The sequence below is a fragment of the Prunus avium genome, chromosome 5 (assembly GCF_965620075.1).
Source record: "Prunus avium chromosome 5, drPruAviu1.hap1.1, whole genome shotgun sequence".
In the NCBI taxonomy this organism is placed as follows: Eukaryota; Viridiplantae; Streptophyta; class Magnoliopsida; order Rosales; family Rosaceae; genus Prunus; species Prunus avium.
Window position 1 is genome coordinate 26,646,638 of NC_142288.1, and position 24,355 is coordinate 26,670,992.

General features: G+C 38.0%; 5 protein-coding genes and 1 non-coding gene across 9 annotated transcripts; all 6 read right to left on the minus strand.

The window, feature by feature from the left end:
* Positions 1-299: 299 nt before the first annotated feature.
* On the minus strand, positions 300-379 carry TRNAL-UAG (transfer RNA leucine (anticodon UAG)). The gene has a single exon. It is a non-coding gene; the product is annotated as a tRNA-Leu (tRNA).
* An 857-nt stretch (positions 380-1,236) lies between these two features.
* On the minus strand, positions 1,237-5,352 carry LOC110766910 (serine/threonine/tyrosine-protein kinase HT1). Of its 3 annotated transcripts, none has more exons than XM_021970319.2 (3): positions 4,235-5,342; positions 3,148-3,603; positions 1,237-1,644 (listed from the first exon to the last, which is right to left on the minus strand). In XM_021970319.2, the coding sequence occupies exons 1-3, from the start codon at positions 4,592-4,594 to the stop codon at positions 1,405-1,407; spliced, it is 1,056 nt and encodes a 351-aa protein (XP_021826011.1). In that variant the 5' UTR covers positions 4,595-5,342; the 3' UTR covers positions 1,237-1,404. The 3 variants fall into 3 exon arrangements, with proteins under 3 accessions (XP_021826011.1, XP_021826013.1, XP_021826012.1); XM_021970321.2 differs by lacking the exon at positions 1,237-1,644 and adding an exon at positions 1,651-1,855 and having other exon boundaries at positions 4,235-5,348; XM_021970320.2 differs by lacking the exon at positions 1,237-1,644 and adding an exon at positions 1,864-2,595 and having other exon boundaries at positions 4,235-5,352.
* Positions 5,353-9,985: 4,633 nt separating this feature from the next.
* LOC110766951 (CASP-like protein 4A3) lies at positions 9,986-12,105 on the minus strand. The gene is made up of 3 exons (XM_021970370.2): positions 11,419-12,105; positions 10,819-10,954; positions 9,986-10,473 (listed from the first exon to the last, which is right to left on the minus strand). Exons 1-3 carry the CDS (start codon positions 11,997-11,999, stop codon positions 10,279-10,281), a joined length of 912 nt encoding a protein of 303 aa, XP_021826062.1. The 5' UTR covers positions 12,000-12,105; the 3' UTR covers positions 9,986-10,278.
* Positions 12,106-13,177: 1,072 nt separating this feature from the next.
* Positions 13,178-18,052, minus strand: EX2 (UvrB/UvrC domain protein (DUF3506)). Its single transcript, XM_021970272.2, has 11 exons — positions 17,602-18,052; positions 17,012-17,128; positions 16,861-16,926; positions 16,000-16,106; positions 15,849-15,930; positions 14,995-15,693; positions 14,465-14,591; positions 14,203-14,372; positions 14,001-14,075; positions 13,658-13,750; positions 13,178-13,538 (listed from the first exon to the last, which is right to left on the minus strand). The coding sequence occupies exons 1-11, from the start codon at positions 17,944-17,946 to the stop codon at positions 13,437-13,439; spliced, it is 1,983 nt and encodes a 660-aa protein (XP_021825964.1). The 5' UTR covers positions 17,947-18,052; the 3' UTR covers positions 13,178-13,436.
* A 711-nt stretch (positions 18,053-18,763) lies between these two features.
* SIS3 (SUGAR-INSENSITIVE 3) lies at positions 18,764-22,080 on the minus strand. 2 transcript variants are annotated; one of them, XM_021970324.2, is made up of 10 exons: positions 21,781-22,080; positions 21,662-21,700; positions 21,506-21,596; positions 21,323-21,396; positions 21,074-21,212; positions 20,897-20,989; positions 20,681-20,746; positions 20,384-20,503; positions 19,735-19,848; positions 18,764-19,432 (listed from the first exon to the last, which is right to left on the minus strand). In XM_021970324.2, the coding sequence occupies exons 1-10, from the start codon at positions 21,807-21,809 to the stop codon at positions 19,019-19,021; spliced, it is 1,179 nt and encodes a 392-aa protein (XP_021826016.1). In that variant the 5' UTR covers positions 21,810-22,080; the 3' UTR covers positions 18,764-19,018. The 2 variants fall into 2 exon arrangements, with proteins under 2 accessions (XP_021826016.1, XP_021826018.1); XM_021970326.2 differs by having other exon boundaries at positions 21,506-21,572; positions 21,781-22,078.
* A 263-nt stretch (positions 22,081-22,343) lies between these two features.
* On the minus strand, positions 22,344-24,276 carry LOC110766921 (Phosphoglycerate mutase family protein). The gene is made up of 5 exons (XM_021970337.2): positions 23,949-24,276; positions 23,407-23,652; positions 22,930-23,011; positions 22,631-22,845; positions 22,344-22,502 (listed from the first exon to the last, which is right to left on the minus strand). Exons 1-5 carry the CDS (start codon positions 24,188-24,190, stop codon positions 22,382-22,384), a joined length of 906 nt encoding a protein of 301 aa, XP_021826029.2. The 5' UTR covers positions 24,191-24,276; the 3' UTR covers positions 22,344-22,381.
* Between the last annotated feature and the right edge of the window lie 79 nt (positions 24,277-24,355).

Below are 24,355 nucleotides of genomic sequence, written 5' to 3' on the forward strand. Positions count from 1 at the left end.
GTTGGAGTTTCGTAAAGGCTAAAACCCCTTACTTTGTTTAAACTTTGATGATATCGTTATTTGTTTGTTAGGTAAGCCAACAAGGAACAAATTACAATCCATTAATCTCCCAATTGAGTTGTTAAAGGAAAAGAAGGTACACAAAAATGACACCTAATATACAAGCATTTTTAGCTCATCCTTGATGTGGGCATATTTACAGCGAATCTGTGGTTGTTTGTTTGTTAGGTAAGCCAGCAATGAACCACTTATAATTTTGTTCAAAAAACAAACAGAAAAAGAAAAAACACCAAAAAGAATGACAGCTGTGGGATTTGAACCCACGCCCTTTCGGACCAGAGCCTAAATCTGGCGCCTTAGACCACTCGGCCAAACTGTCGCTTGAGATATTGTGTCACGAATAATCTATAAATTGGGTACCTAGATGACTTCTAATTAATTTAATATTGGGCCAGGCGGATTTACTTTGATAATCTACATATCTTATCATCAGGTCTAGCATTGGATGTTGGGCCATTACTTTTGGTCTCCTTGCTTAAATTATCTATTTTGTCGTTGGACTTGGACTGCCCTTTTCTTCAATTTGTATGGAGCTTACCCATACACCAGCGATCTCGTGTTCGATTGCCCTCCTCCTCCAATATCATTTTGTAAGACTAGTAATTCAAATTGTATATTGAAGTGAAAGAAAACATTTGCGATCTTGTGTTCGATTGCCCTCCTCCTCCAATATCGTTTTGTAAGACTAGTAATTCAAATTGTATATTGAAGTGAAAGAAAACATTTGGGTGAACAATTTTCCTTTTATGATCAACAAGTAAAGAGATTCGAATTTGCAACATCTTCTATTTTCTAGAAGAGAAGTACCATTAAACAAAGAGGCGGTTGGTATTGAAAGAACAATTCAAAGAATTTGTGTATGCACTTATATTGTGACAGCATGTGACGTTCACATACTATTGTAAGTGAGATGATATTATAACCAACGACATACAATAAATTTGGCTACCAAAGTTTGGCCCAATCTATACACATGCCAAAACTGTCCCAAGTGCGGCAGTGCATCAGGAATGATGGAGAGGCACTGGTTTTAGAAGTTTCTATTGATTGTCGCATTCACCATATTTCACATCAAATTTGAGTAGAACAGATAAGAAAGCACGATGAATATGTTGCATTATTGTAAATCAATCATAGATGATGTTAAAGTAGTTGGATTAAAAGTTAAAACACCAATTTAAAAGTAGTGCTTTCATTCCAATATATTCAAAGATAGAAAGTTAACAAGACACAAAGAGAACGGTTCACAATCGTAATTGTATGAGGATGGGAACCTTGACAAGAAAAGCATATGGTACATTCAACATCAATCACTTGATTCAAGAAAAAAATTTCCCTAGATTTTCAAGAAGCGGATCTATGGCGACCGATCCATTTTGGAAAGCATCGCAAAAGGGTGTGATCTGAAGGAGGCTTGTAAGATGAGAAAAAATCTGGGTCTTGCTCAAGGGACTCTGCATAACTTTCCAATACTTGAACTATCTCATCGAAATGAGGTCGCTTCTCTGGATGAGTCGACCAACATCTGCTGATGAGACGACTAAATGCCATCGGGCATGTGGATGGCAAAGGGGGTCTTGCATTCTGCACAAAATTCAGCAGATATAACTACACATGGATTCCATGGAAGATCACAGCATATTCGTTTGACCAGTGCAGGATTCATATCAAAATAAAACCACATCAACCCGACAAAGTTTCAAATAATTAATGCAGCTTCTGATATGTTAGACTAATCTCATCTTCATTTCTAATCTCTTGTTCCCCTTCTCTTTCCCAGTTTCCTGCAACCAGACTGGAATGACAAGTTGTAGCTGTAAACCACAAGATTCTGACATTTGCAATAATTCCAGCACATTTTACTCTTTCAAGTGGTTCATTGTTTACACAAAGCACTAGATTTTTTATGGGAATCATAAGCACAGCCAAGTGTATTACATTCCAGGAGTTTCTAAACCAAAAGGTGACGTGCAACTCCAAAACACATCAGCTTCATGTTAAAAAGTTTCAAGTGGTTCATTGTTTACACAAAGCACTAGACTTTTTATGGGAATCATAAGCACAGCCAAGTGCATTACATTCTAGGCGTTTCTAAACCAAAAGGAGACGTGCAACTCCAAAACACATCAGCTTCATGTTAAAAAATTTCAAGCATAGCAACAAAACCAGTTTACAGGAGTGGCAAGTGTGAATGCAAGATGGCAAGTGTGATGTGAATTCAAACAGCTTTAACAGATAAAGTTTCCATTTGTTCCACAAACTCATAAACAGATGCAAGACGTTGACGGCAAAAACTGAAACAGAAATGTTTGATATCAGTGTGCTTCTTTTTGGTAGTAGGTGATTAAGAAAATGATGAAGTTACTCTCCACAACATCCTTCGGATGTGTACCCGTATTAGTGCATGCTTATCAGTGCTTTAACATATCTTATCAACAACAAAAAAGCTAACGGATTTAATATAATTCTTCGATTTGGGAGGATATCATTTCCTGCTTGGATAAGGATGGCCAAAGCAGCAGGTCCCCACATGATCTGGATAATACAAGGACAAGCATATAAATGATTGTCGCTCACCCACTTATGATGCATGTGAGAAAGATGCAGGTCTAGTAGATGCATCAAGAAGGCTAGAACCTCAAAAGGATAGCTGACAAATTGTAATTTCCAATATGGCATATTTACTTTTACTGCATGGAAATTTAAGACTTTATCTATTGTTGTCAAGTGGAAGGACTGATATTTAGGAGTTTTTTAAGACACGCAGAAAGACTACTTCTCAAAAACATCACTACACATGAGAGCTATTCAAGCAGTCAGTCTACCAATTAGAAGCTCATACAAGGTGGCAATTAGAAACTGTGTTTTTTAAATTTGTACCTTACTAAACACTATCATTCTCTGTTTCTATGCTTTTGTAACAGTCTTCATATCCTATAACTCAAGATTCCAATATCTCAATAATGGATACATTAGCATCATTTTAAACGTGTACACTTATGCTTGCTACAATCGAATATCACAAGCCTGTTAGGTATCAATGTTTCATTGATAATGATAACTAAAAGGTCTTGTTACGGAAAATACCTTCTGTGATACTGCAAATGCAGCCTGTTCAGGAGTCATGTTGTCAAATGGTGTCAATGCTGTTAAAAGCTCCCAAAGAACTATGCCAAAACTGTAAACATCAACTTTCTTCGTATGGTGTTTCTCTTTGATCATTTCAGGTGCCATCCAACGGTAAGTGCCCGTGAATCCCTTTGCACTGCCGCACTGTGATTCTAAGCATGAGATACCAAAATCTGCAACTTTCACAGACATATCTTCCCCTAGCAATAGATTTTCTGACTTGAGATCCCTGTGAAGTATACTTTGAGAATGGAGATATTGCATCCCACGTGCAATGTCGAGGGCTAGCTTCACAACTAGGCTTAGTGGAACAGAATGCGGCTCCTGCTGATGGAGATATTTTCTCAACGATCCCCCGGACAAATACTCGGTGATAATGCAGAAAACAGGAGGTTTCTTACAAGCTGCAACAAACTGCAGAATAAAATTGGTACATGAAGGTCAGAGAGCACAAAGAGACAGCTACCGTTCCAACATCAACAAGTTAAGAGGACTGATTCCAATTTTCCAGAATATACGTGATACCAATAAGACAGGTAAGAGATGCAAATAGTTTCTCCACACTGCCAACCCAAATATCAAAAAAACATACTCAGCCTAATAGAATTTATTAAGATGGAAAGCTCTTAAGCAGGGAATCTGTAACAATCAATCGATGACTCAACGATGACTCGTGCATATGCCTCAGGAGATGAGCATCTCTCTAACATTATGCAGAAGCTTTTTCTACTGCTTTCTTTCAGAAAAATCTTAGCGTGCAAGGTTAAAAGGCATCAAGGAACTGGGGAAGGATCTCAGGTTTTCAATAGACCAAAGATTACAAAATTAAGCAGAAGCAGGAAAATTGAAAAAGTGCATGTCCATTGACCAACAAACATAAACCAGGACGACAATCTTCTTTTCTACGGAACTGAAAAGACAAGCAACAACACCATAACCTAACAAGAGAGAGAGAGAGAGAGAGAGAGAGAGAGAGAGAGAGAGAGAGAGAGAGAGAGAGAGAGCATAACCATTAACCATTAACCATTGTGGAAACAGAGCTTACAGAGATGATATTTGGATGGTGCAGCCGAAAGAGCAAAGCCACCTCAGAAGTGAACTGCTTCTCAAGCAAAACAGCCAAGCCTTCATCCTCCTCAGGCTGGCTTATGAGCTTAATTGCCACATCCCTCTGCTTATAAACCCCTCTGTAAATCCTACTGTGTCTCCCTGAAGCAAATTTACACCCAATGTACAATTGGGACATGTCAGCACTCCACTCCTCCTCCCCTTCACCCTTAATCTCAGCCCCTGAAGACACCAAATACTTTGACCATGACACTGCCCTGTTGTACTCTCCGAGAGAGAGCCTCCTCTCAGGTTTGCCATTGTTGGAAATCTGCTTAAACCAGTGAAAATTCTTCATGGGTCAGAGCCAATACTCATCAAAACCATAAAATCTCAACCCCCTTTTGGACTCTTCAAGTCACAAAAAGCCTCCAAATTTCGTGCAAATCTTGAATTTCAAGATGACCCAGTACGGAAACAAGTACAACTTGCAAGCTTAAAGTATTATTTTTCCTCATAAACCTACATTTCGAAATCATCGATTTTCATGCACAATTTTAAAAACTTTTCAGATAGAACTACAAAATCAAAGTACAGAATGGTTTGATGAAGCAGAAGCTGAGAATAAAGTTCATTTTTTTCAAGCCAATAAACATGTTTTTGGACAAAAGGAGTCGTCTTTGTTCAAAAATCTCAAATCTGTATATTCAGACAAAAAGAACTCAAGGAAACAGAGAAAACCACCATTTGAATGGAAAAAAGTAGTTCTAAAACGAAGGTTTTTGAGTTTCCAAGGCCAAAACCACACATGGGTATGGCAAAGTGAAAAGAAAAACCTGAGGTGGTGAAGGCTATAATAGTTAAAGAGAAACTAAGTGAGAAAAAGTTGAGAGCTTGTAATAATGCGAAGCTAACAAACAAAAACAGGGGAAGACTGTAGAGAGAGAAGAGAATGAGTCGGTTGAGTTAATTTGAATTGGGTTGTTGTTGTTGTTGGAGCAGTGAAAGCATATGCAATGAAGGAGCTGGCTCTTCTTCTCTCATCTCTCTCTCTCTCCATAAAACTCACAGCTTCTCTACAAACACCATTCCTAACGTGCGAAGATCCACTTCTGAGGGGACAAACTGGATCCTTGTTGATTATGACCTCTACCTATTTGAATTTCCTTTTTTACCCTCCTCTTCTCATTTGTATCACAAAGCCAAAATTACCTCTTGCTTTTTAGACTTTTTGAGTTGTCTTCCTTGCATGGCTACCCGTCTTTTACTCTTGGAATGAGCAAACTAAAAGACCCCATAAGCTTTTCTTTCTCTTTTTTCCACATTTTAGTGATAATATTAGTGGTGGGTTTGGTTTGGGTTAGTTTGGTTTTGGGTTCAACCCGAACACCGAATCATAGATCTCAGTTTGGTTATTTGAAAAGCTAGAACCAAATCATAATTGATGAAAACCAACCATTTCGATTAACCGGACTTTTAGTTGATTTGGTGCCATTTGGGTTTTTTTGGCTTTCTTAGAGAGAGAGGAAATAAAATCAATGGAGAGAGGGAGAGATGGAGAGGAGAAGAAAAAAAAAAGAAAAAAGAGGGAGAGATAGAGAAGAAGAAGAATAATAAGAGAGAAGAATAAGAAGGAAAAGAAAAAAAGAGAGAGTGAAGATAGACATAAGAAGAAAGAGAAAAAAAAAATAGAGAGAGAGGGACTGATGAAGACAAGACAGACGAAGAGATGGAGAGAGAAGACAAGATGCATGCGTGTGTTCGGGGTAAAAAAAAATCAATTAGGCATGTGTGTTGGCATGCCCAACAACAAAAGCCAATTTTTTATTATTTTTTAACTTCTTAAAAATATGTATTATATATAATATTTTTTTAATATCACCGGTTTGATTTGGTTAAACCGTGATTTTGGATATTGCAAACTGTACATCGAATCATATATTTTGGTTTAGTTTGGATTCAAACCGATGACTAAAAAAAATTGAAAAAAAACCAAACCAACCCAAACCATCAATTTGGTTTGGGCAGTTTTACCGAGTTACCGATCTGAATATTCAGCCCTAGATAATATCCTTGGTTTTAAAAAGATAAATAAAAATTAAGGGGTGATATTGGATTCATATGAATAAGTGAAACAAAATTGATTGCAAAATGTTGAAGTTTATTTTAAAGTTAGTAGCATTTTACTCATTAGTAATTTTGTTCATAAATTTAGAGGAAAAGATTACTAATAGTAACTGGTAATGTCTTGACTATAATTTTTTTTATTTTGTCATCAACTTATGATGACTACACATAAGTTACCATTTGATTCTCAAATCGTTGTCCCTCAGTGAATTTAAAAGCCCTCTTATTCAATAACTTTTACCGATATGCAAAGTTCAACAACAAAGTAGTAATTTATGTCTTTTGGTGTTTTAGAAGATTGACGCTAGGATAAGTGAGGAAGCAAATTTTACTTTAAAAACAAAAAAAACAAAAACAAAGTCTTGTTGAGATTGGATTACTTTACTTATGCTTAATTTTATCAAGGTTATGCATTGGGGTTGAATTTTGATTGAATTTAAAAGAGTAAATTAATTTATCATTGAAGTTTTGAAGAAGATCCCTCGAGAATTTCTTAGTAAACTTAAAAATGTATCTCATTTATTATGTGTCTATATAACTTCTCATATTGTGATACGAAAAGTAAGAAACTAGAATTCATTTATTTTGTATTTTCTTATTTAAAAACGAATGATTAGTTATTTTTTATAATTAAAAAAAACACAAAATATCATCCAACATAAAAAATAAAGTAGTATTCATCCATTTTGAATTTCCTCATTCAAATATCAATGATTAGTTCTTTCTTTTATGGTAAAAGAAACACAAGATGTCACCCAACGTCAAAATAAAAAATGAGCTTCGACTACCACAACCATGAACAGCTACCACCAACTCCAAGGCTAGTTTGGTCCCTCGAAATTTCACAGAAGGGTATATTAGTCATTTCACGCGAAGGGGGATAGGTTACAACATAAACGAGAGAGAGAGTGAGGATGGCTGAAAAGTAGGTGGGTCCTATGCCCATACAGAGCGATCCGTGGGTGTGTCGGAGAAGCCGTATGGTCCTCTTCCGTATACGGTCTCTCTCTCTCTTCCTTTTTTATTTTTTTATAATTATTATCGACGAGCTTTGTCCTCTTTTTTCTGTTTTAATAATTTTAAAATGAGAAATAAAACCCACCCGCTTGTAAAGCTCGTACGGTGCACGATGGCCAACTCTGTCTAGGTTGACACAGACAAAGAGGTACAGCTAAAACTGCACCCACACACACAAGGTACAAGGCTACAATGCCTGCAACCATTTCAATGTTGGGATCCGACTTCCTTACAGTTTACAACTTGGCTGGGTCCGAATTTGTCTGGTGGGTGGATCCATTTCCAATCTAAACAAAGTCTAATTAATTTCTTATCATTAATTTATGTTGCTTTTTCCATTCATTTATGTGACATGATATCCCAACTCATTTGAGTCTATACAACAAAGCTTCAAATATTAAAAACATGTTGGAGGCAAATTCCTTGCTCACCCATATATCATGCATCATTAAATTATGCTTAAAATTACGTGAATTAAGTCAATTGGCTATAAACACGAGTCTGTCCTCTTGGGCGATGATGTATTATTTTGTGGGTTTAGAAGCTTATTATCAAGATCTACCATCTCCATTGATGGGTAGGTTGGCATGTTGTACACCTGATTAATGATTAATTTTCAATATCAGTTAAGATATTGTTGATTAAGTTAGTTTTCTAATCAGGAGTTGGAAAATTCCTAGATAACTATACACATAATTCAATCTGTATAATAAAATATTAATTTAACAACCCTTGAGTGTATTTTAGGTGTCAACTCATTGTCAAGGGTCAAAATTCCAAAGTGATTTCATATTAATTGTATATTAGCATATCACAGTTTCGAAAGGTAACATATATATATATATATTTTTAATTATTGAAAAGAATCAAAGGGGGCCCTTTTTTATTTATTATTTATTATTTAAAGCTTTTGTGGCACAAATTCGGGGTGGTGCACATGCATTGGGTACCTTGGAAACATTGATGAAATTAAAATACCACGTGTCCATGTTATGTAGTACGTACCAGCTCAGATTCGATAATTTAGCCAAAACTTATGGTACAGAATATATCCCTTGGCCGTACTAATTATGGTTGGTGTGACTTATTAGATTAGAATTAGAATTAGATTAATTTAAAGCATAATTAGAATATATAATTAATTAATTATCACAAATGACAAAGTTTGGGTGGTGTAAAGTATAAGCATATATTATATTATATTATATTATACACGGACGTAATTGTTTTGATGGGTATGTGATGATATTATTAGGGTTGCATGAGATGAGATTTGGATTTATTGGTGGGGTTTTATGGATCGGAGGGCTGAGATTTGATGATGATGTGCATGCATGGAGATGGACAAGCGAATGTGAAGGGGAGAAGAAGATGATAAATTGACTGCTTCGTTAGAAAAAGACGGGTCTGATAGGGAATGTTTGTCATCTAGTTCCATTTTGTGCACTGCATCAACATGGCTGATGGAGGATCCCACGTGAACCCCTTTTAACTCTTTTCATTCTATCTACTAAGTTATAGTCGTATATAGTCGTATGTTATGCTATCAGATTGTCAATTAGATTACATATTCAAACATAGTTTTAGAAAATTAACGCTTTTAATTAGCAAAGACCAATAACGTCTTCGCTTGGATTTTATTTAGTTTTTGTTCTTTTTTTGGGGGTTTGGATAAGCATCAATTAGCATGTGAGAGAGGAGGTGTCATGTGTACTGTCCGAAATACATATACTGTATATATACCCAAAAAGGGTAGAGCACACCAACCCTAGCTAGGAACACTTGCATGAAAAAGTTCAGGTTGGTTGTTGGGTTAAGACATGATCGGTCCAAATCAACGGCCAACTAGAAATGTTGAGATGTTATGTGTAAATGTTTGATGGTGAGAGTTCACCATTCTTGAGAACGAAGCTAACATGGTTGATGTTTGCGTAACACAATTATGGCAATCTTTTGATTGGAGGACTTCGGGAATATGTCCAACAGAGCATCAAGCAAATGACATTGCTTGCAATGAACTTCAGAAGTTGAAGGAAACAAAACAACCCAAGAGCAAGGACAACATTGGCTGATCCATAATGAATTATAATAGAAATGAAATATAATAAATAAATTTGGGAATTTTCTTCTGGGTCCAATGATGTTCAATTTCAAGCACAAGTATATAGTTGTTTCGGAAAGGCTAGAATGAGGAGGTTGAGTGAGGAGGTTATTTGAGGAAGTGAAATCTCACCATCAACAACTAAAAACAAATGACATGGGGGGGTGCATTGGGGGGTCCACACCCCTTTTGATGGTGAGATGGGCCTCCTCAAATAACCTCCTCACATAGTCTCCTCATTATAAAAGCTCCATAGTTGTAAAGTTATATTTTGGGTTTTCGACCCATGTAACCAAAAAGAAATGGATCCTCATTCAACTCTCCAAATGATTTCTCAAGCCCTTTGTGCCAAATGGCTGCCCAACACCAACAAAGAGAAGAGAAAAATGGACCTTTTTGGTTTTTTCTTAATACAAGCAATGAAATGATGTAAACTATAAGGAAAACTGAGTTTCTCATACACAGTCTGCAAGTCAAGACACTTTATATTGAGCTAGACCTCCGTTGACAAAGATGAACTTTATTCTTCTTGAAAGTTGCAAATTTGTACAAAATGGAAAGAATTCAAGAAGTAATATCAAAATCCATAACATATATATATAAGCTATGCTCTCTCCATAAAATATTTAAAGAGCCAGAATACAGCGACAGTGGAATCGCTATGGGAGGAAAACATGCTGTTTGAAGCTGTACAAACAACATTGAAAAAAATAATTTTTCATTCACATTCTATAATTATCTTCTCACAACATGAGAAATTGAAAACTTAGTCTACGGCCGGCTGGTTATAGTTGCGGTCATGCAGAGTCATGGGTACAGAGATTGTAACCAGAGATGAGGGAGCTAAGTGCAAAGGCAACAAAAGCCAGGAAGGCCATGCTGACCGAAGCAGTGGCCATCTCCGTGAACTCGTCTTTACCCCAATTTGATTGCCAGTCATCGACCCGAGTGGCTGCAGATGATGATGCTGAAATCAGAAGATACGCCAGTACCTGCAAATTGAACCCACAAACAAAGCAAAACATAATGCATTGCTTATCAGTACACAAATCTTTAGCTGCCCTTGAACTGAGGCAGCCAGTTCGAAGGATTTGGAGTCAACTACGGGTCTAACCAATGCAACTCAATCTATTCAAGTTTCTTAAAACAGCATCGTCTTAACACAGAAGCCTATATCACAACAGAAACCAGGAAAGAAATAATAGGCATTAGGCCATGAGTCCATGACCAACTTAGCTATGTTTGCAAGTCCTGAACAAATGCTTATATCCTTCTAAATCAAAATTCTACAAGCCAATGTTAAATGAACATATAAACAGATGGGCTGCATAACTTGCCTGATCCATGAAGAAATCGAAGTGGTGACGAAGATGGTGGCGGATCACATATTTCCGTGTGACTAGATGGTAGGATAGATTATAAGCCTGAAAGGCAGCATATGCAAATGCAATAACATTCACAGCTAAGCAATACCTGCAGTCAGCAGCACATAATCTTCACTTCACTATCAAATTATCTCCAAAAGTTCAAAATAAATAGAAATTGCAAGAAGCCAATTCACATTGTACATGTTCACTCACGCAACCATTTAAGTATATAATAAACGAGCAAATTGGATTTAACAATGCTTTTCAAACGAACTAAACATATGCAACAAACACTATTTTAAAAACTGAAGCAAAACAGACGACAAGAAAAGATAATTTTTATGTTCTAATGAATGTCGTTTAGGTTGTATTTAACTCATGTTAAGCGGAAAACGGATTTTTTTTTTTTTTTTTCATTTAGCAACCAAACGGCTTGAATTGATTTACGCGCTTAAATCAAAATTAATTGGTTGACTTACTCAGCTAATCAAAATTAAAATTTCAGAAAAATAGAAAAAATTAATGGAAATTAAGTCGAAATTGAAATTGAAATTGAAATTCAGGAGAGACCTGTATTCCTTGTAGCGATCGAAGGAGTCGCCGCTCCACCCCTGAGTTTTATCAGCGGCCATAACCGAGAATGAAATCAAGCACAGCACCACCTCGCTCACTCTAAACCCCAGCGCCGCCGTCTTCACCATATCTCCTCTTTTCGGCCGGGTCGAAGTCATCCCCCTCGATCTCCCACCTCCAATGACGCCGTTGACGACGTCTTCGGTGCCGTTGGCTCCAACGACAGGCCCCACCTTCGACACCGATGGCGCCACGTCCTCCCTCATCGACCGGTTGTACACCACCAGAGGAGACGGCGCCTTAGCGTTCTCCGGCGGTTTCTGAGGCCGGAGCGGCGAGTACTGGGTGAACTTGTCGACTGCCATGATCGCCTTGGAGTTGTCCACCCGCCTCTCCGGAGAGTTCTCGGGAGACTCGTAGGGTGGAGTTTCGGGCGGGTCGCCGGCGTCGGATCGGATCGGGGAGTGGAAGCGGAGCGGCGAGTCGTCCGAGTTCATCGAATAAGACTTGTTCATGTTTGGCTTGGATTTCTGGTTCTGGTTTTGTTGTTGTTGTTGGGGTTGGGATTGGGGTTCCATTGGCGCCGATTGTCTTTTTAAGATTTTATTGAGTGGGAAGAAGTGCGTTTGGGAACTGAGAAACGGAGAGAAATTGAAAGAAAGTTGAAAGTTAGAAGTGATGATGGTGGGACTTGGAGTCTTTAATTTCGCGTTTTCGCGCTGTGGGGATTAGGCCACGTGGAAAGGCTTTGTTTCCCGCTTACTACTTGCTCACTAAAGTGGGAAGCAGACAGCTTCATACGACGTCGTAAGATTCGTACCACTTTTAAACACTGGCCACTGCCATTAAGCAAACAATGAGTTTGTTTTTTTACTAAACAAATTTATAATTATGATCAAACAAATCAATTTTATAATGATTACAGTAAAAAGCTAAGTGCGAAGAGTACTGGAAGAAAAAGAAAAAGCTAATACAAGTGCTTTTAATTTAAGAGCTTTAAGACGAAGTTTGCATGATAAGGCAAAAAGCAAGAAAAACAAATTGAAGCCTACAAAATCCAAGCAAGCTTTGAGTGGAAAACTTTATGCAAAGTTCTTTTGGGTTTCTTTAGTAGTGCGCCATCTTTCATCTTTCATGAGCTAAAGGCAAACATTCCTTTCCAACTTTTTTGATTTCCCTTCAAGTAGACAGATTCCTCCTTATGTGCAGAGATTTTTCGAATAATGGACTTTCATTGAATATAATATAAGATATATATATGATAATATTCTCTTGTTAGATAGTCCGGCATGTTATTTTACCGATTGTTAATCGAATCATTAACGAAGTGAAGTGATTTCTTATATTAGATCCTGATTGCCAGTTTGGCAAAAAGACTATTAGGAAGAAAGTATATACCTAAAACAACCAAGAAAAGCATCTCTTTTAGTCTCTTCAGTCTGTGCATCATTCATGTGTATTAATCACAATGGCTTTAGTGTTTAAATTAACAAAAGGAAAGCACCAGCGAGTTTGCTTTTTTACCTTTAAGCAACCACAAGACATCTCACAATCTACTTTTCATGTTTTACTGATTTCTTAAACTTGGTTTGGTGGTACCCCATAATCATTGATGACTTGCCATTATCTAATTCATTAAGTCTTTGGGGAAACACATGAGAAGAACCGTGTTTGTAGATCATAAGATATCAACAGACCACAGAGAGAAAGCCAAGCAATATCCGGAAACCGATCACGACTTGGAGCCTCGTTGCAGTTTCTGTACTAGTCGCAATATATTTGGTCAGCAAAAATGATATACAGCTCATGAAGTTACAAGGGGCAAGAAAGAAAGACGAGGAAAAAAAATAGTTGAAATTGGGAGGAAAATAAATCCAAGTGCCTACTTAATACAGTGAAATTAACTTCTTTGCTCAGATACGGTACATTAAAAGAACCCTTCTCTGACATCAGAGTGTGTGATGTCTTGCCATATCAAAGATGTATGAGCTCAAACAGATTGTGGTACCATTGGCTCATTCTGGTAGTTTTAGGCGATTGAACAGTACAAGGAAACTTTGCTCAGGAACGATGTAAAGAAAACCAAGATCTGCACCCTTGACATATGGTCCAATGCCCTATCAGCCAAAAGAAGGAAAAGGTTACAAATACAATGCAGATTTCTTGAGAGCTTGCTGGTTAATCAGGATTTTATAAAGAAGTAAAGCACGAAGACATCCTGAACCAGTTTATTCACCTTGGCACTGAGTTGGAGAAGTTCTCCTTCAACCCATTGTGGATTTCGGAACCCGAATTCTGCTATTCTTCCTTGACCTTTGTAACTTGCAACCTGGATAAATAAACTCTTAATCAGCTGCATACATAAATGAACTCTTCGGATGCTTTGAGTAAAATAACAGAAAGGGTGTTCTATAGTGTTAAGCATGTGATCATGATCTACTAGGTTCCATGGTAATATGATACAGTCAATGGTAAGCCAAACAACTTCCTTGACTGTTTGGTCCTAGAATCCTAGATAAAAACTACCACACACTGAACACATGCACATACGCAGAGGTTCCAATTGAAAGTATCATTACCACTCCTAATTCATCTGGATACATCCCGCGGTTGGAAAGACGGTTCCCTTTTCCAATTTTAGCACGAAATGTCACCTGCATATGCAAATCCCACGGTTTAGTACAACATATGTTTGCATATCCCATGATGCATGAATACAGTGAACATGCGGTTGTACAGAACAAGGAGCATGACAATCACGAGATCTAGAAAGCTATAAACCTGGCCAGCAGGAACATTCAGGTCGCCAGTTAGCTTAACTGCCTCAACATATTCGAAGAACTCCACATCTGCTGAACTGTCTTTGCCTTCTGAACCATTCCAGTGCCCATACTTACGCCTCAGTTGCACTACCTCAGTGCCATAAGGGCCAAATGCACCAACATACAAGCCTATACTTCAAACAGAAGAGTTCCTTAGAAAATTATCCTTTTTCTAAGTACAAGATAAAAAGACATGAAATGTGGAGAATATGAAAACTCACCGTCAAAGGGATCCAAATCTCCACTTGAGGTACTGATCCGATTAAACGTTGTATACTCGGATAATCTACTCCGCTTCTGTGCTTGACTAACAGCAAGCTTGACTATTTCACGCATATTCCTTGTAACCTAGTTATAAATTAAAAAGGAAACTATTAACTATGACAATTTTGATAAAACAGAAAAACCTTCCATCAGTTCTGTGAATTAAAAAAACAAGCCTCAAACTTTTTTATTGCCCTCAAAATCAATAGCTGACCCAAAATGGCCAGGATGCAAGCTTCCTAGAAATACTACATTACTATAAAAATATGGAAAAGGGAAAAAGGAAGACATCTACCAAGGATAGTCTTTGGGAATTCCTAATTCCACAATCCTTGTAAACCACGAGTTTACCATGTACAACAAAACTATCTAACTCAATTGATTCTATTCATGAACCCAATTACTTTATGTCAACTGGAAGATTCAGTTTTTTACTGCATGCAATTTCCATATCTTATTTTCCTGATGGCATAGAAGTTCAACCAACCTTTGGAGAAACCTTATCAGAATTCCAAAATGCCTTGGCAACATCAGAAGGCATGAGCTCAGAGACGCTTTTAGCTGCTAGAGCTGCCACTTTGACTTTGGATGCTTTACTTTCTCTGGTATCATGATCTAGGCTTCTCCCTGGAATATGCAATACAAAAGAATCTCTCTCCACATCTTTGATTTCAGCAGGCCGACGCACATACTCATCCTTGATAGGAGCATCATCATCATTATGTACAACCCCACCAATAAAAAGTTTCATATCCAAATCCTTTTCATCCTGTGTGGTATCACTACCTTCTCCTAGAGTGACCTCATCAGGCTGAATTTCATCCAAATTATCCACTTCGTCTTCAGAACTGTCATCAGAATCTGACTTCTCACTATTTTCTTGCATCAATTGGTTCACAGAATTTTCATCCTCTATCACTTCCTTAGCAACATCAACATCCATGACTTTAACTTTAAGTCCTGGAATTTTTTTCTTCAGAAAATTTATCACGCTTTTAATTCCCTCCTCAGTTGCTCCCTCAATATTAATGCCCTTCTCCTCACTGCTCTCTGCCTTACCTTCATTTTTCTGAACATCTACTAGGGTTGCATTCTTAACTTCAGAAGTGGACGAGCCTTTTTCAGGTTTGGATGGTGTAACAGCAGAGTTTGTTGAATTGGCTTTGGGTTGGTGTAAGTAAACTACCTGCTAACAGATATGATATCAGAAGACCAAAGAGAGAGAGATTATTAACAGATATGCAAAATCTAGTCAGCCAGGCCACTTCGACACTTACAAATTTGTATGGCAAGCACATATAAGAGATGAAATATTATTATCTATTATAAGCATCACATCACCTGCATAACGTGTGTCCCATCGGCATTTTTTACCACAAAAATTTCAAAAAGGGGACTTCCTGGCGATGCCGTAACCAACTGTCTGCAACAAATAATAATCACTAATGTTTTCCAATAGATGTTACATAAATCAAAGCCCAAAAGATCTTACCTTGGACTGTAACTCTTGCCGACAAATCTGCCTACACCAGGAGTTATTCGTATGAGTCTTCCAAAGGGATCATCTGAATCTTTTGGGTAGCCAACCCACCATCCTACCTGCTTATACAGAGAGAATGACTTAGGGGACACAACAAAAAATTCACTGCAAAGCATGCCTAACTAATAAGGCTGTCAATCACATTCAAAGAACACATTAAAATGGAATAAAGAATAAACCAGGAAAAAGATCCATCAGATAAACAAGTATTCAACAATTTAATGATCCATAGATCAGTTATGATAAAATAGCTTCACAAGAGTATGACTAAAACTAGTAGCAGTAGAACTGCACCAACTTTGGACACAATCTCAATCATATGCTAATCTATAATATCCATCCCAGTAATGTATTGAAAAGACTAGTTAAATAAATACGCAAGTAGCATTAATGCCAAAATACAAAAAATCTCTGTTGTGACAATCCAAATAATCTGCAGAGACACTATTTTTGGTTGTTTTTGGGTGGACCAAAGAGAAGGGGAATGTTTCATCTTTTGAAGAGAATAAAAAGTTTAATAATATGCATGGGAGAGGACAGGGGAAGGCAGTGACATGCAGGGGATGGTACAGACTCAAAGGTCAATTATCAGATAAATGTTGCCATTCCCTCCCCTTGACCCTTTGGAGTCCCACAAAACTGCAATACCTGCCACTAAAACCAGACAGAATACCTAGTCTTCCAACAAAATATACTCGATCGTATTTCAAATAAGTGGGAGAAGAAAGGAAGAGCAAAAGCTACCTACCCCAGCCAAGGAATATAATTATGATGTTCAAATTAAATTGTTTAAGCCAGGTTGTTAGAAATTACCAGTCCACTTCCTGAGTACTTGCACAATCTTGAAGCATCATGGTAACGCTCTTCCTCAATTGCATTCTGCAAAGATATAGCAGACCAGGTCAACAAACAAATTCTGATTTGAGAAAGTACACAATAATAATGGCACAACTGCTCATCTAACCTTCAATTGAGACATGATCTCAGCAACAGTATCCTTTGATGTAGCTTCTGCAATGCACATTTTCAGTTTTGCAGCTTCCTGGAAATCTTCCTTCTCAATTGCATCTTCAAGTTGAAACTACAAAGCATAAAATCAAGTTAAAAACAAAAACAAAAAACTACTTGTAATTTGTCCTCCCGCCTCAGCTATCTCGAAACAGAGTCCAAAAGGGCATGGTTATGCTTCATGAAATCATAGGAATTGGAAGCAAAAGGCACACGTAGTCAGACAATTATAAGATCAATGATGAGAGAAAAATTTGAAGTGCATAAATTAATGAAAGATAATCATCAAAAGCTGTAAAGTTCATGTAAATTCACCAAGCTTACAATTTGACTTATCAACTTTGCAGTTTAACTAGTAAAAGCATTAAACAAAATTTAATTTTAGCAACTAGGAACTCTATATTGAAAACCAACATACTTCCAAATTAAATCAGAAACTATATAACAATGATAGAAAAAAAAGCTCCCCTTACTAAAGCAGCAAAACTGAAACGAAACTTCGATACAATTTAGCAACTGGGCAAAAAATACCAGAAACCCACATACCTTTAGAACAGAGGCAAAGCTCTCGGCTTGTTCAATCTCGGAAAAATGGCGACTCCAGCGATTCCAATCCCATTCCAAAGAAGACCCAATACAGTCATCAATATAACTGTTACTTTCACTGCAACGGCAACACAAATTTGAGCTCTTTCTATTCCTACTCAGAGAAGAAGAAGGTGAAGCTGAAGACTTGGTTTGAGCAGAGCAGCCCCAATTCAGAACAAAGCTCAGATTTTTATTGGTACTGTTGAATTTGGACTTGTAGGCTAAGAAGCCGGAACAGCAATTGGGGCCGAATTGGGGCACTGGGATTGCTTGTCCCACGCCCCATCCATTGGCGACCGCCATCTCTCTGTTCTTCTCTCTCGCTCCACAATCTTTATGTTGTATTATTGTGGGGATTTTGAATTCAATATCTGTGAGTTTGTGTCTGTCTTATTATATTGGAGCAGTTGGTAGAAGAAGGAAGATGATGAGATATATGGATAGAATCGCCGGGTAAAAAACTTACAATTACTGAATTACTACAACCCAGGCCCACTAGATTTGTGGGTTAAATTAAACTTTCCTATATACCAGATTACTAATTGGGTTAAATTTTAGTCAAACTTGATAATAATTCAACTGTATTTTAACCTAATAATACCCATAAAATTTTCTTGGAGAATCTCGGATGCAAGGATAAATACTCTAAATCACTTCAGAATTTGGGTTTAATATTTGGCTTCAAATCAAGTTCAACACTAACTTGGGTGATGGCGATGCTTGTATTTAGTTTAATTAATTGTCCAGAAGCTTTTATTTGATGAGAATTTGCACCCTTAAGCCAACAGGCCGATCATAGGCAGCTTAAAGGATCAGCCATTGACCCCAACTTCTCTCCATTGGTTGCCACGTGTTACAGGTGCAAACAATAAGAGAACAGCCATGAGTGTTTTGCAAAATTGGATGAGTGGACGACAAATTATTACAAAATTAGGCTAACACAAGTTTGATGAAACGGCTGAGATTATACCACGTATATTTTCCTCTTGGCTTCCGGACCTTAAAATTGGCGCAAGGGCCCACACAGATCATTGTCTACGCACAAGCTAGAGAGAGAGACCAAACAAAAGATAGAAGGAAAAAGGAAAAGGGGAGGAGCTTTGATAAACCGTGTAGAGTATTTCACCTGAAAGTGGCCTTCACATTCATGAAACAGTACATCTAATCTGCATTGGTTAACCAATCAGATTCGGTTCTCATATCCATCACCACAGTGCCAAAAGATGGCAAAAGATTTAGACTTTAGCAAGCAACAGCCATTACAAAAGCATGCCAAGCAATGGGCAGGTACACAGATTAAATACCATTAAGCCTTCCTCGGCATGTGGGTTAGGAAATTCAGTTAACATTTGGGAAATGTAATTCAGGAAACAGTCTATTGTTGTTGTGCGGTGGAGTCAACAACAACAATATGTCCGGCGGAAGAGACCGGCCTTGGGCTTGATGGATCCCGAGTAGACAGAGCAACGCCTCCATACTCGGAAGTTTCCAGAGCAGTGTCTGCCGCAGTGCCTGATGGACCTACACCTGCATTTTCCATACGGACTGGGCGGAGCAGACCCTGTAACCTCAACAAATAGCTCTGACTGTAAGGTTGGGTTCTCACGTACCGGTTAGCTGTCAACACGCTGACAGATGACCGCTCAGATTCAGGACGGAGATTGGATATAGCACTAAGGTCGAGATTTGGGAAGACTGAGCAACGGCACCGAGGACATTTCACATTCAGTCGAAGCCACTCATCGATGCATTCTACATGGAAATTGTGAGCGCAAGGCAGGCCACGAACCTGCACCACTTCCAGTAAGAATCTTCTATTGAACTTTGCAATAACTGATTCACTATCAGAAGGTAAAACATGTATGGCCATATGTATTTGCTTAATGATACAGCTGTGAACTTGGTTCCCTTCTCGTTTCTTTTTTTCAGAACTGTCTTAACATTTTACAGATGGCGACAGAAGGGGACCATTGATCCAAATCATATATTAACATTTTAATAATGAATAATATACTATATGCCCAAAAAGCATGACATAATTTAGATTTCTTTGTGTTTAAAAGTAGCATAGATATTCATAAAAAAATTTACCTCATTGCCTACATGGAACTCTTCTAAGCATATTGGACATTCACTGCAATCAGTTGGAACAGCCTTCAGTCTGAACTTTGGAAGCTCCTGAATGAGTGCTTCCACTGCTTCTGTCTGCAACACCCAGACAGACAAGAACATCAACCATCAGAATTCAGAATTAAAGAAAAAAAATTGCGAACTGGTATAGACAACAAAGACTTCCCAATGAAAAAAGAACTGTAATTGAAGAGGTTATTTGTTTTCAGTACAGCCTTTTATTACCAATGAAGCACAACAATTAATATGTTCTTGAATCTTATGCCAGCCCTCTAAAGTCAGAGTGTGCTTGAGCCAGAGTAAAGAGTGCACATACAGACAGGCATGCATGTGCGCAACACCCCTTAGAACCACAAATCTCTATTTTCTATACGTTGATTTCGCAAATGCTAGATTGAGCAAAGAATTTATCAAAACTGCCACTGCATAAATAGCTTGAGTAAACTAATATCATGAATTCAAACCAAGTACACATAAAAATTCTTTATCTACAAAATATGTTGTAGTAGGAGTAAAGCACAACCATCATACTCAAAACTGAAAAAGCATGTAAATCTAAGGAAAGATAAGCAATTTCCTCGGCAGAGAAGAATTTTGGGGTGGCAGGTACCTGTGCTGGAGTCAAGTAAAGTCCGGGTTGGTATGCAGCAGCATCTTGGCCCATCCCTCTAGTTTCTTGACCAGCAGCTTCAAATGCCCAGTCTGGCACCCGAATCATATCAACCAAAACCTTTAATAATGAGAGAAATCATTACCATTAATGCAGGAACAATTGGACCAACACAGAATATCATAGCTTTGAACACTTAATGCGGCAAACAATCAACATCACATGGGCATCTTACATAGTCAAAACAACACTATCACAATTCTCAAGCAAAACTGAAATGAGGGTTTCAGGGTTTACCCCATATTCTGAAACAGGAATCCCTTGTTGAGCACGCAATAAGTGTGCCTCTCTTCGTGTCAACCACTGAGAAAGGGGGTTCCAAAAATAAGGATAAGAACATCACAGAATATATCATTATAAAAACGTATGTATAAGTGTTTCAAAATGAGCTCACTTAGAACAACAGTCCTGGCTGTATCTGAAAAATGGACAAGTACATAAAGCACCACTAACCTTCCCAATCGACATGCAAGCAACACAAAGTAGTGCACAGTAACTAAAAAGTAACCAAATAAGAAAACCCCATTTCTGACCATCTTCAGGCAACTGCAAGCATAATAATGTATTAGTACCATCAATAAACTTGTTTACACACGATCATTCAGCCAAGAAATAAGGGATATAACTTACACAGTCCTTTGATTTTCTAAACCACAGCGTACCAATTACTGTCCAAGTCCAAAGAAATGGATAGAGTAGCAGAGAAAGAATTGAAAGGACCACTACTCTTCCGCAGAAACGAGCATATCTCTGCTGCCACCCAAAATCCCTAAAAGCAAAATTTGAAGGGGCAAAGAAAAGGGTTTTATGTACTATTCAGCTACACAAATTGAACAAATTAAGTAGCAGGGACACATTAACTGGGAAAAATGGCCTTACAAACCCATTCCAGAGGCAAGCCCATTATCCACAAACATCAACATCCGAAAAACAAACACGGTAGTGTAATCAACCTGAACCAGTAAGAATAAAACTTCATCAGAAAAACAACTGAGATTCAAGAAAAATATATTTCAAAAGAATCCCATATCAAACTTGCTTAGAATTCAGAGAAAAACCCACCACGATCCATATGTGCAACGGGTATGTACAGGTATGGTACCGTTTCCAATTAATTGCAACAATGACTCTGTTAGTGAACCGGTTAAAGAATCTTTTGGAAAATTGAGAGGCCAGCATGTAATTGAAAACCCTAATTTATAAGACATTAAAGGATACACACTTGTCGCGAGCATAGACAAGAAGAACCCATCGTACCTGCAATGCAAAATCACTCGAATTCGACATCAAAACCCTACCACACTGCAATTGAATGGGTTCAAAGAAAGATACTTTACCACTTGAAATCGACGCCTCGGATGGCCATGGGGGGCGAACTATACAGAAGACAAAATACAGACTACAATGAATCCCAATATCCTCTGATGCTCATTTGAAGAGAGAAATGCTTGAAATTGAACCCCAAAAGCTCCGATCTTTCATACGCGTAAAGAGATTTCGGAGAGAACAAAGCTAGCTCGCAAGAAAGCGACAGAAAGAGAGAGAGAGTAGAGCAACTTTGAGTCTTGAGTCTTACTCTGAGAAGGACTTGTTGATCTTTTGGGCACCAAAATAGCTGACTGTATCTTCTCTTCCAATTACTCCACGGCGACTTATGAGTTTACTTCTTTCTATTTTTATTTATTTTTTGTAACCGTTTGATTTAGTTCCCTTAATTATCTTTTCTTTTTAATTAGTGCTGTTAGCTTAATTATTTTGAGTTAGTTAGTTGTGCTGTACCCACCAAGGTTGTTAAGTTCTGTACTTTTTACTTTATACATGTGTTAGCATTAATCTTGCTATATAAGCCTCGCACGCGAAAGGGCGAAATCTAAAGTATAACGATTGACCATAGCATACATTTTGTTACTATAATTAAAATTAAACGAAGAAGTAATATCAGTTACAATTTGGTGGTTTTAGACATTTATATACAGCTGAAGCGGGTTGCTTGTAAGTAGGTACACTATTGGTATCAACAAATCTGACTTCTCCAGGTGCAAAAGAAAGCTCCCTGTGCCTGAAATAAAAAAAAGAGATGTTATTAGTACAGCATTATCATGATAACTTAGCACTTAGAATGCTTGATCACTATCAAGATTCTTGTTCGAAGCGATAATCACGTTTAAGAAGAGGGTTCCAAATCACCTGCGCAAGTCAAGTCCAATTATACCAGCTTGTAGGATTGTCAAATTGTCTGAATCTGGTGAGACAATTATCACTGTGTCTTCAGAGTACTGAGTCTCAAGTATGGACATGAGTTGTATTACCCGAACTAAGACATCTGAAACACTCTCGTTTGGGGTTCCATCGTCAATAGGAGGCGGCTTGATTGTTGGAGAAAGAGTATCTGATTCATATACCTGAGGAGTATAAACAAAGGTATGATCATACTTGCTTGTCAATGACTTAAAGAGAAGCAAATTGGCTGTAATTGGAAATGTTACTTCTGAAACAGCTTCCAGGTTCTTCCCTTCATAAGCTCCCAATCCTCTGGCATCAAGAAAGCTGTACTCTGGGACAATATAACTGCAACGAAGAATAGACAATGATTGCTGAAAGCAAACAACTTTGGAAGGTATACTTAATCAGCAGGTTTCTAGAATGGAAATACCATTCCCAGTTGCCCTCCAAAATTATGGTCCCAAATCCCAACTCAGGTTAAAATGTTTAATGAGTTTGACTTAGGAAAGTGGCCTTCCTTGATAGCTCACTATGACAAGGAAACATGATTCAATAATCATACAAGATGATTTCATAGCTTTAGAACACACACAACTCTAGATGGAATGTGTAACACTATAGTTCATAGTACTTTCAGCCCTATGACAAGTTTGAAATCTCACTAGACTTTTTCTTTCTAATATTCAAAAGACATCAAAGTTAAATCTTTGAACTTCATGAAATCATACTAACTTGCACACCTTCGACTGACCCCATTAACCGATGCAATAATCTCTGCAGCCTGGTAAGCTCTCTGAGTAATAGAAGGCCATATCCAACAGTTCTTATCACAAGCTCCCATTTCCTTCAAATCGAAAGCTGACCTCACAGCCTGCTTCTTCCCCTTCTCTGACAAACCGTTATCAACAGAAGTTTTCGCAACCGGGTTGGTATTAATTACTCCAATGCTCTCATATTCAGACTCCCCAGCCCTCACCAGAAAATACCTTCCAATACACCAACAAGCAACAGTTTCAGAACAATTCAACAACCAATGCAATAATACCATACATAACCATGGCTACATATTAACATCATTGGAACCCAATATCACAGAAACTCATATATCACCAGTACGGTTCAAATGGGGACAAAATTTTCAGCTTTCTGGAAACAAATAGCAGCATAAACCACAACCCCAAAAACCCATTACTGTGTTTTCCATTAACTTCCTCAATTTTCTCAGAAATCAAAGATCTATTCAAGATTCAACCAAAAACAGAACATGAGTTTGCTGAATTACCGGTTGGTGAGCCTAACTGGGGGCATCTGGAAGAGGCCACGAGCAAAAGCTACTTCTTGTGCTGACATGGGGTTGAGAAAACTGTTTGCAAAAGGGGTTGTGGTGGTGGAGATGGTGAGCGCAGACAGAAGGCTGCGACGGTTGATGGGTAGGAATGAATTGTTAGGGTTTTGAGATGCTGCCCATGGATTTGGAGGATGAGGAGGAGGAGGGGTTTTAATGGAAGAAGATGTTACTATCATTTTTGGCGGGTACTTGGGGTCAAGTCCTAACTAACTAAACAGCCACTTCTTTCTGGGTTTGCTCTGTACTTCTTCCACTTCATCCAACCAAATCCAAGCCAATACACACAAACCAAATGGAGATGAAACGACATGTCGTTTACATCCTGAAGCATGTAAAGAAAG

Bases quoted from the DNA above. Each gene is read 5' to 3' on its own strand.
- LOC110766921 (XM_021970337.2), bottom strand. From the start codon at position 24,190: ATGATAGTAACATCTTCTTCCATTAAAACCCCTCCTCCTCCTCATCCT. The intron at 23,653-23,948 runs GTAATTCAGCAA...GTGTATTGGAAG, and splicing joins CCAGTTAGGCTCACCAACCG to GTATTTTCTGGTGAGGGCTG. The intron at 23,012-23,406 runs GTGTGCAAGTTA...TCTTCGTTGCAG, and splicing joins GTTAATGGGGTCAGTCGAAG to TTATATTGTCCCAGAGTACA.
- EX2 (XM_021970272.2), bottom strand. From the start codon at position 17,946: ATGGCGGTCGCCAATGGATGGGGCGTGGGACAAGCAATCCCAGTGCCC. The intron at 16,107-16,860 runs GTAATTTCTAAC...CTGTATAAGCAG, and splicing joins AGTACTCAGGAAGTGGACTG to GTAGGATGGTGGGTTGGCTA. The intron at 13,539-13,657 runs GTGAATAAACTG...TTTGGCTGATAG, and splicing joins TTCTCCAACTCAGTGCCAAG to GGCATTGGACCATATGTCAA.
- LOC110766951 (XM_021970370.2), bottom strand. From the start codon at position 11,999: ATGGAACCCCAATCCCAACCCCAACAACAACAACAAAACCAGAACCAG. The intron at 10,955-11,418 runs GTCTCTCCTGAA...TGCTGACTGCAG, and splicing joins GATCGCTACAAGGAATACAG to GTATTGCTTAGCTGTGAATG. The intron at 10,474-10,818 runs GCAAGTTATGCA...TTCAATTTGCAG, and splicing joins TCGATTTCTTCATGGATCAG to GTACTGGCGTATCTTCTGAT.
- SIS3 (XM_021970324.2), bottom strand. From the start codon at position 21,809: ATGGCCATCCGAGGCGTCGATTTCAAGTG. The intron at 21,397-21,505 runs GTGGGTTTTTCT...TTACTGGTTCAG, and splicing joins CGTTGCACATATGGATCGTG to GTTGATTACACTACCGTGTT. The intron at 20,747-20,896 runs GTTAGTGGTGCT...CCCCTTTCTCAG, and splicing joins CTTGCATGTCGATTGGGAAG to TGGTTGACACGAAGAGAGGC.
- LOC110766910 (XM_021970319.2), bottom strand. From the start codon at position 4,594: ATGAAGAATTTTCACTGGTTTAAGCAGATTTCCAACAATGGCAAACCT. The intron at 3,604-4,234 runs GTAAGCTCTGTT...TTTATTCTGCAG, and splicing joins ACCATCCAAATATCATCTCT to TTTGTTGCAGCTTGTAAGAA. The intron at 1,645-3,147 runs GTATTTTCCGTA...AATTTTGTGCAG, and splicing joins CATTTGCAGTATCACAGAAG to AATGCAAGACCCCCTTTGCC.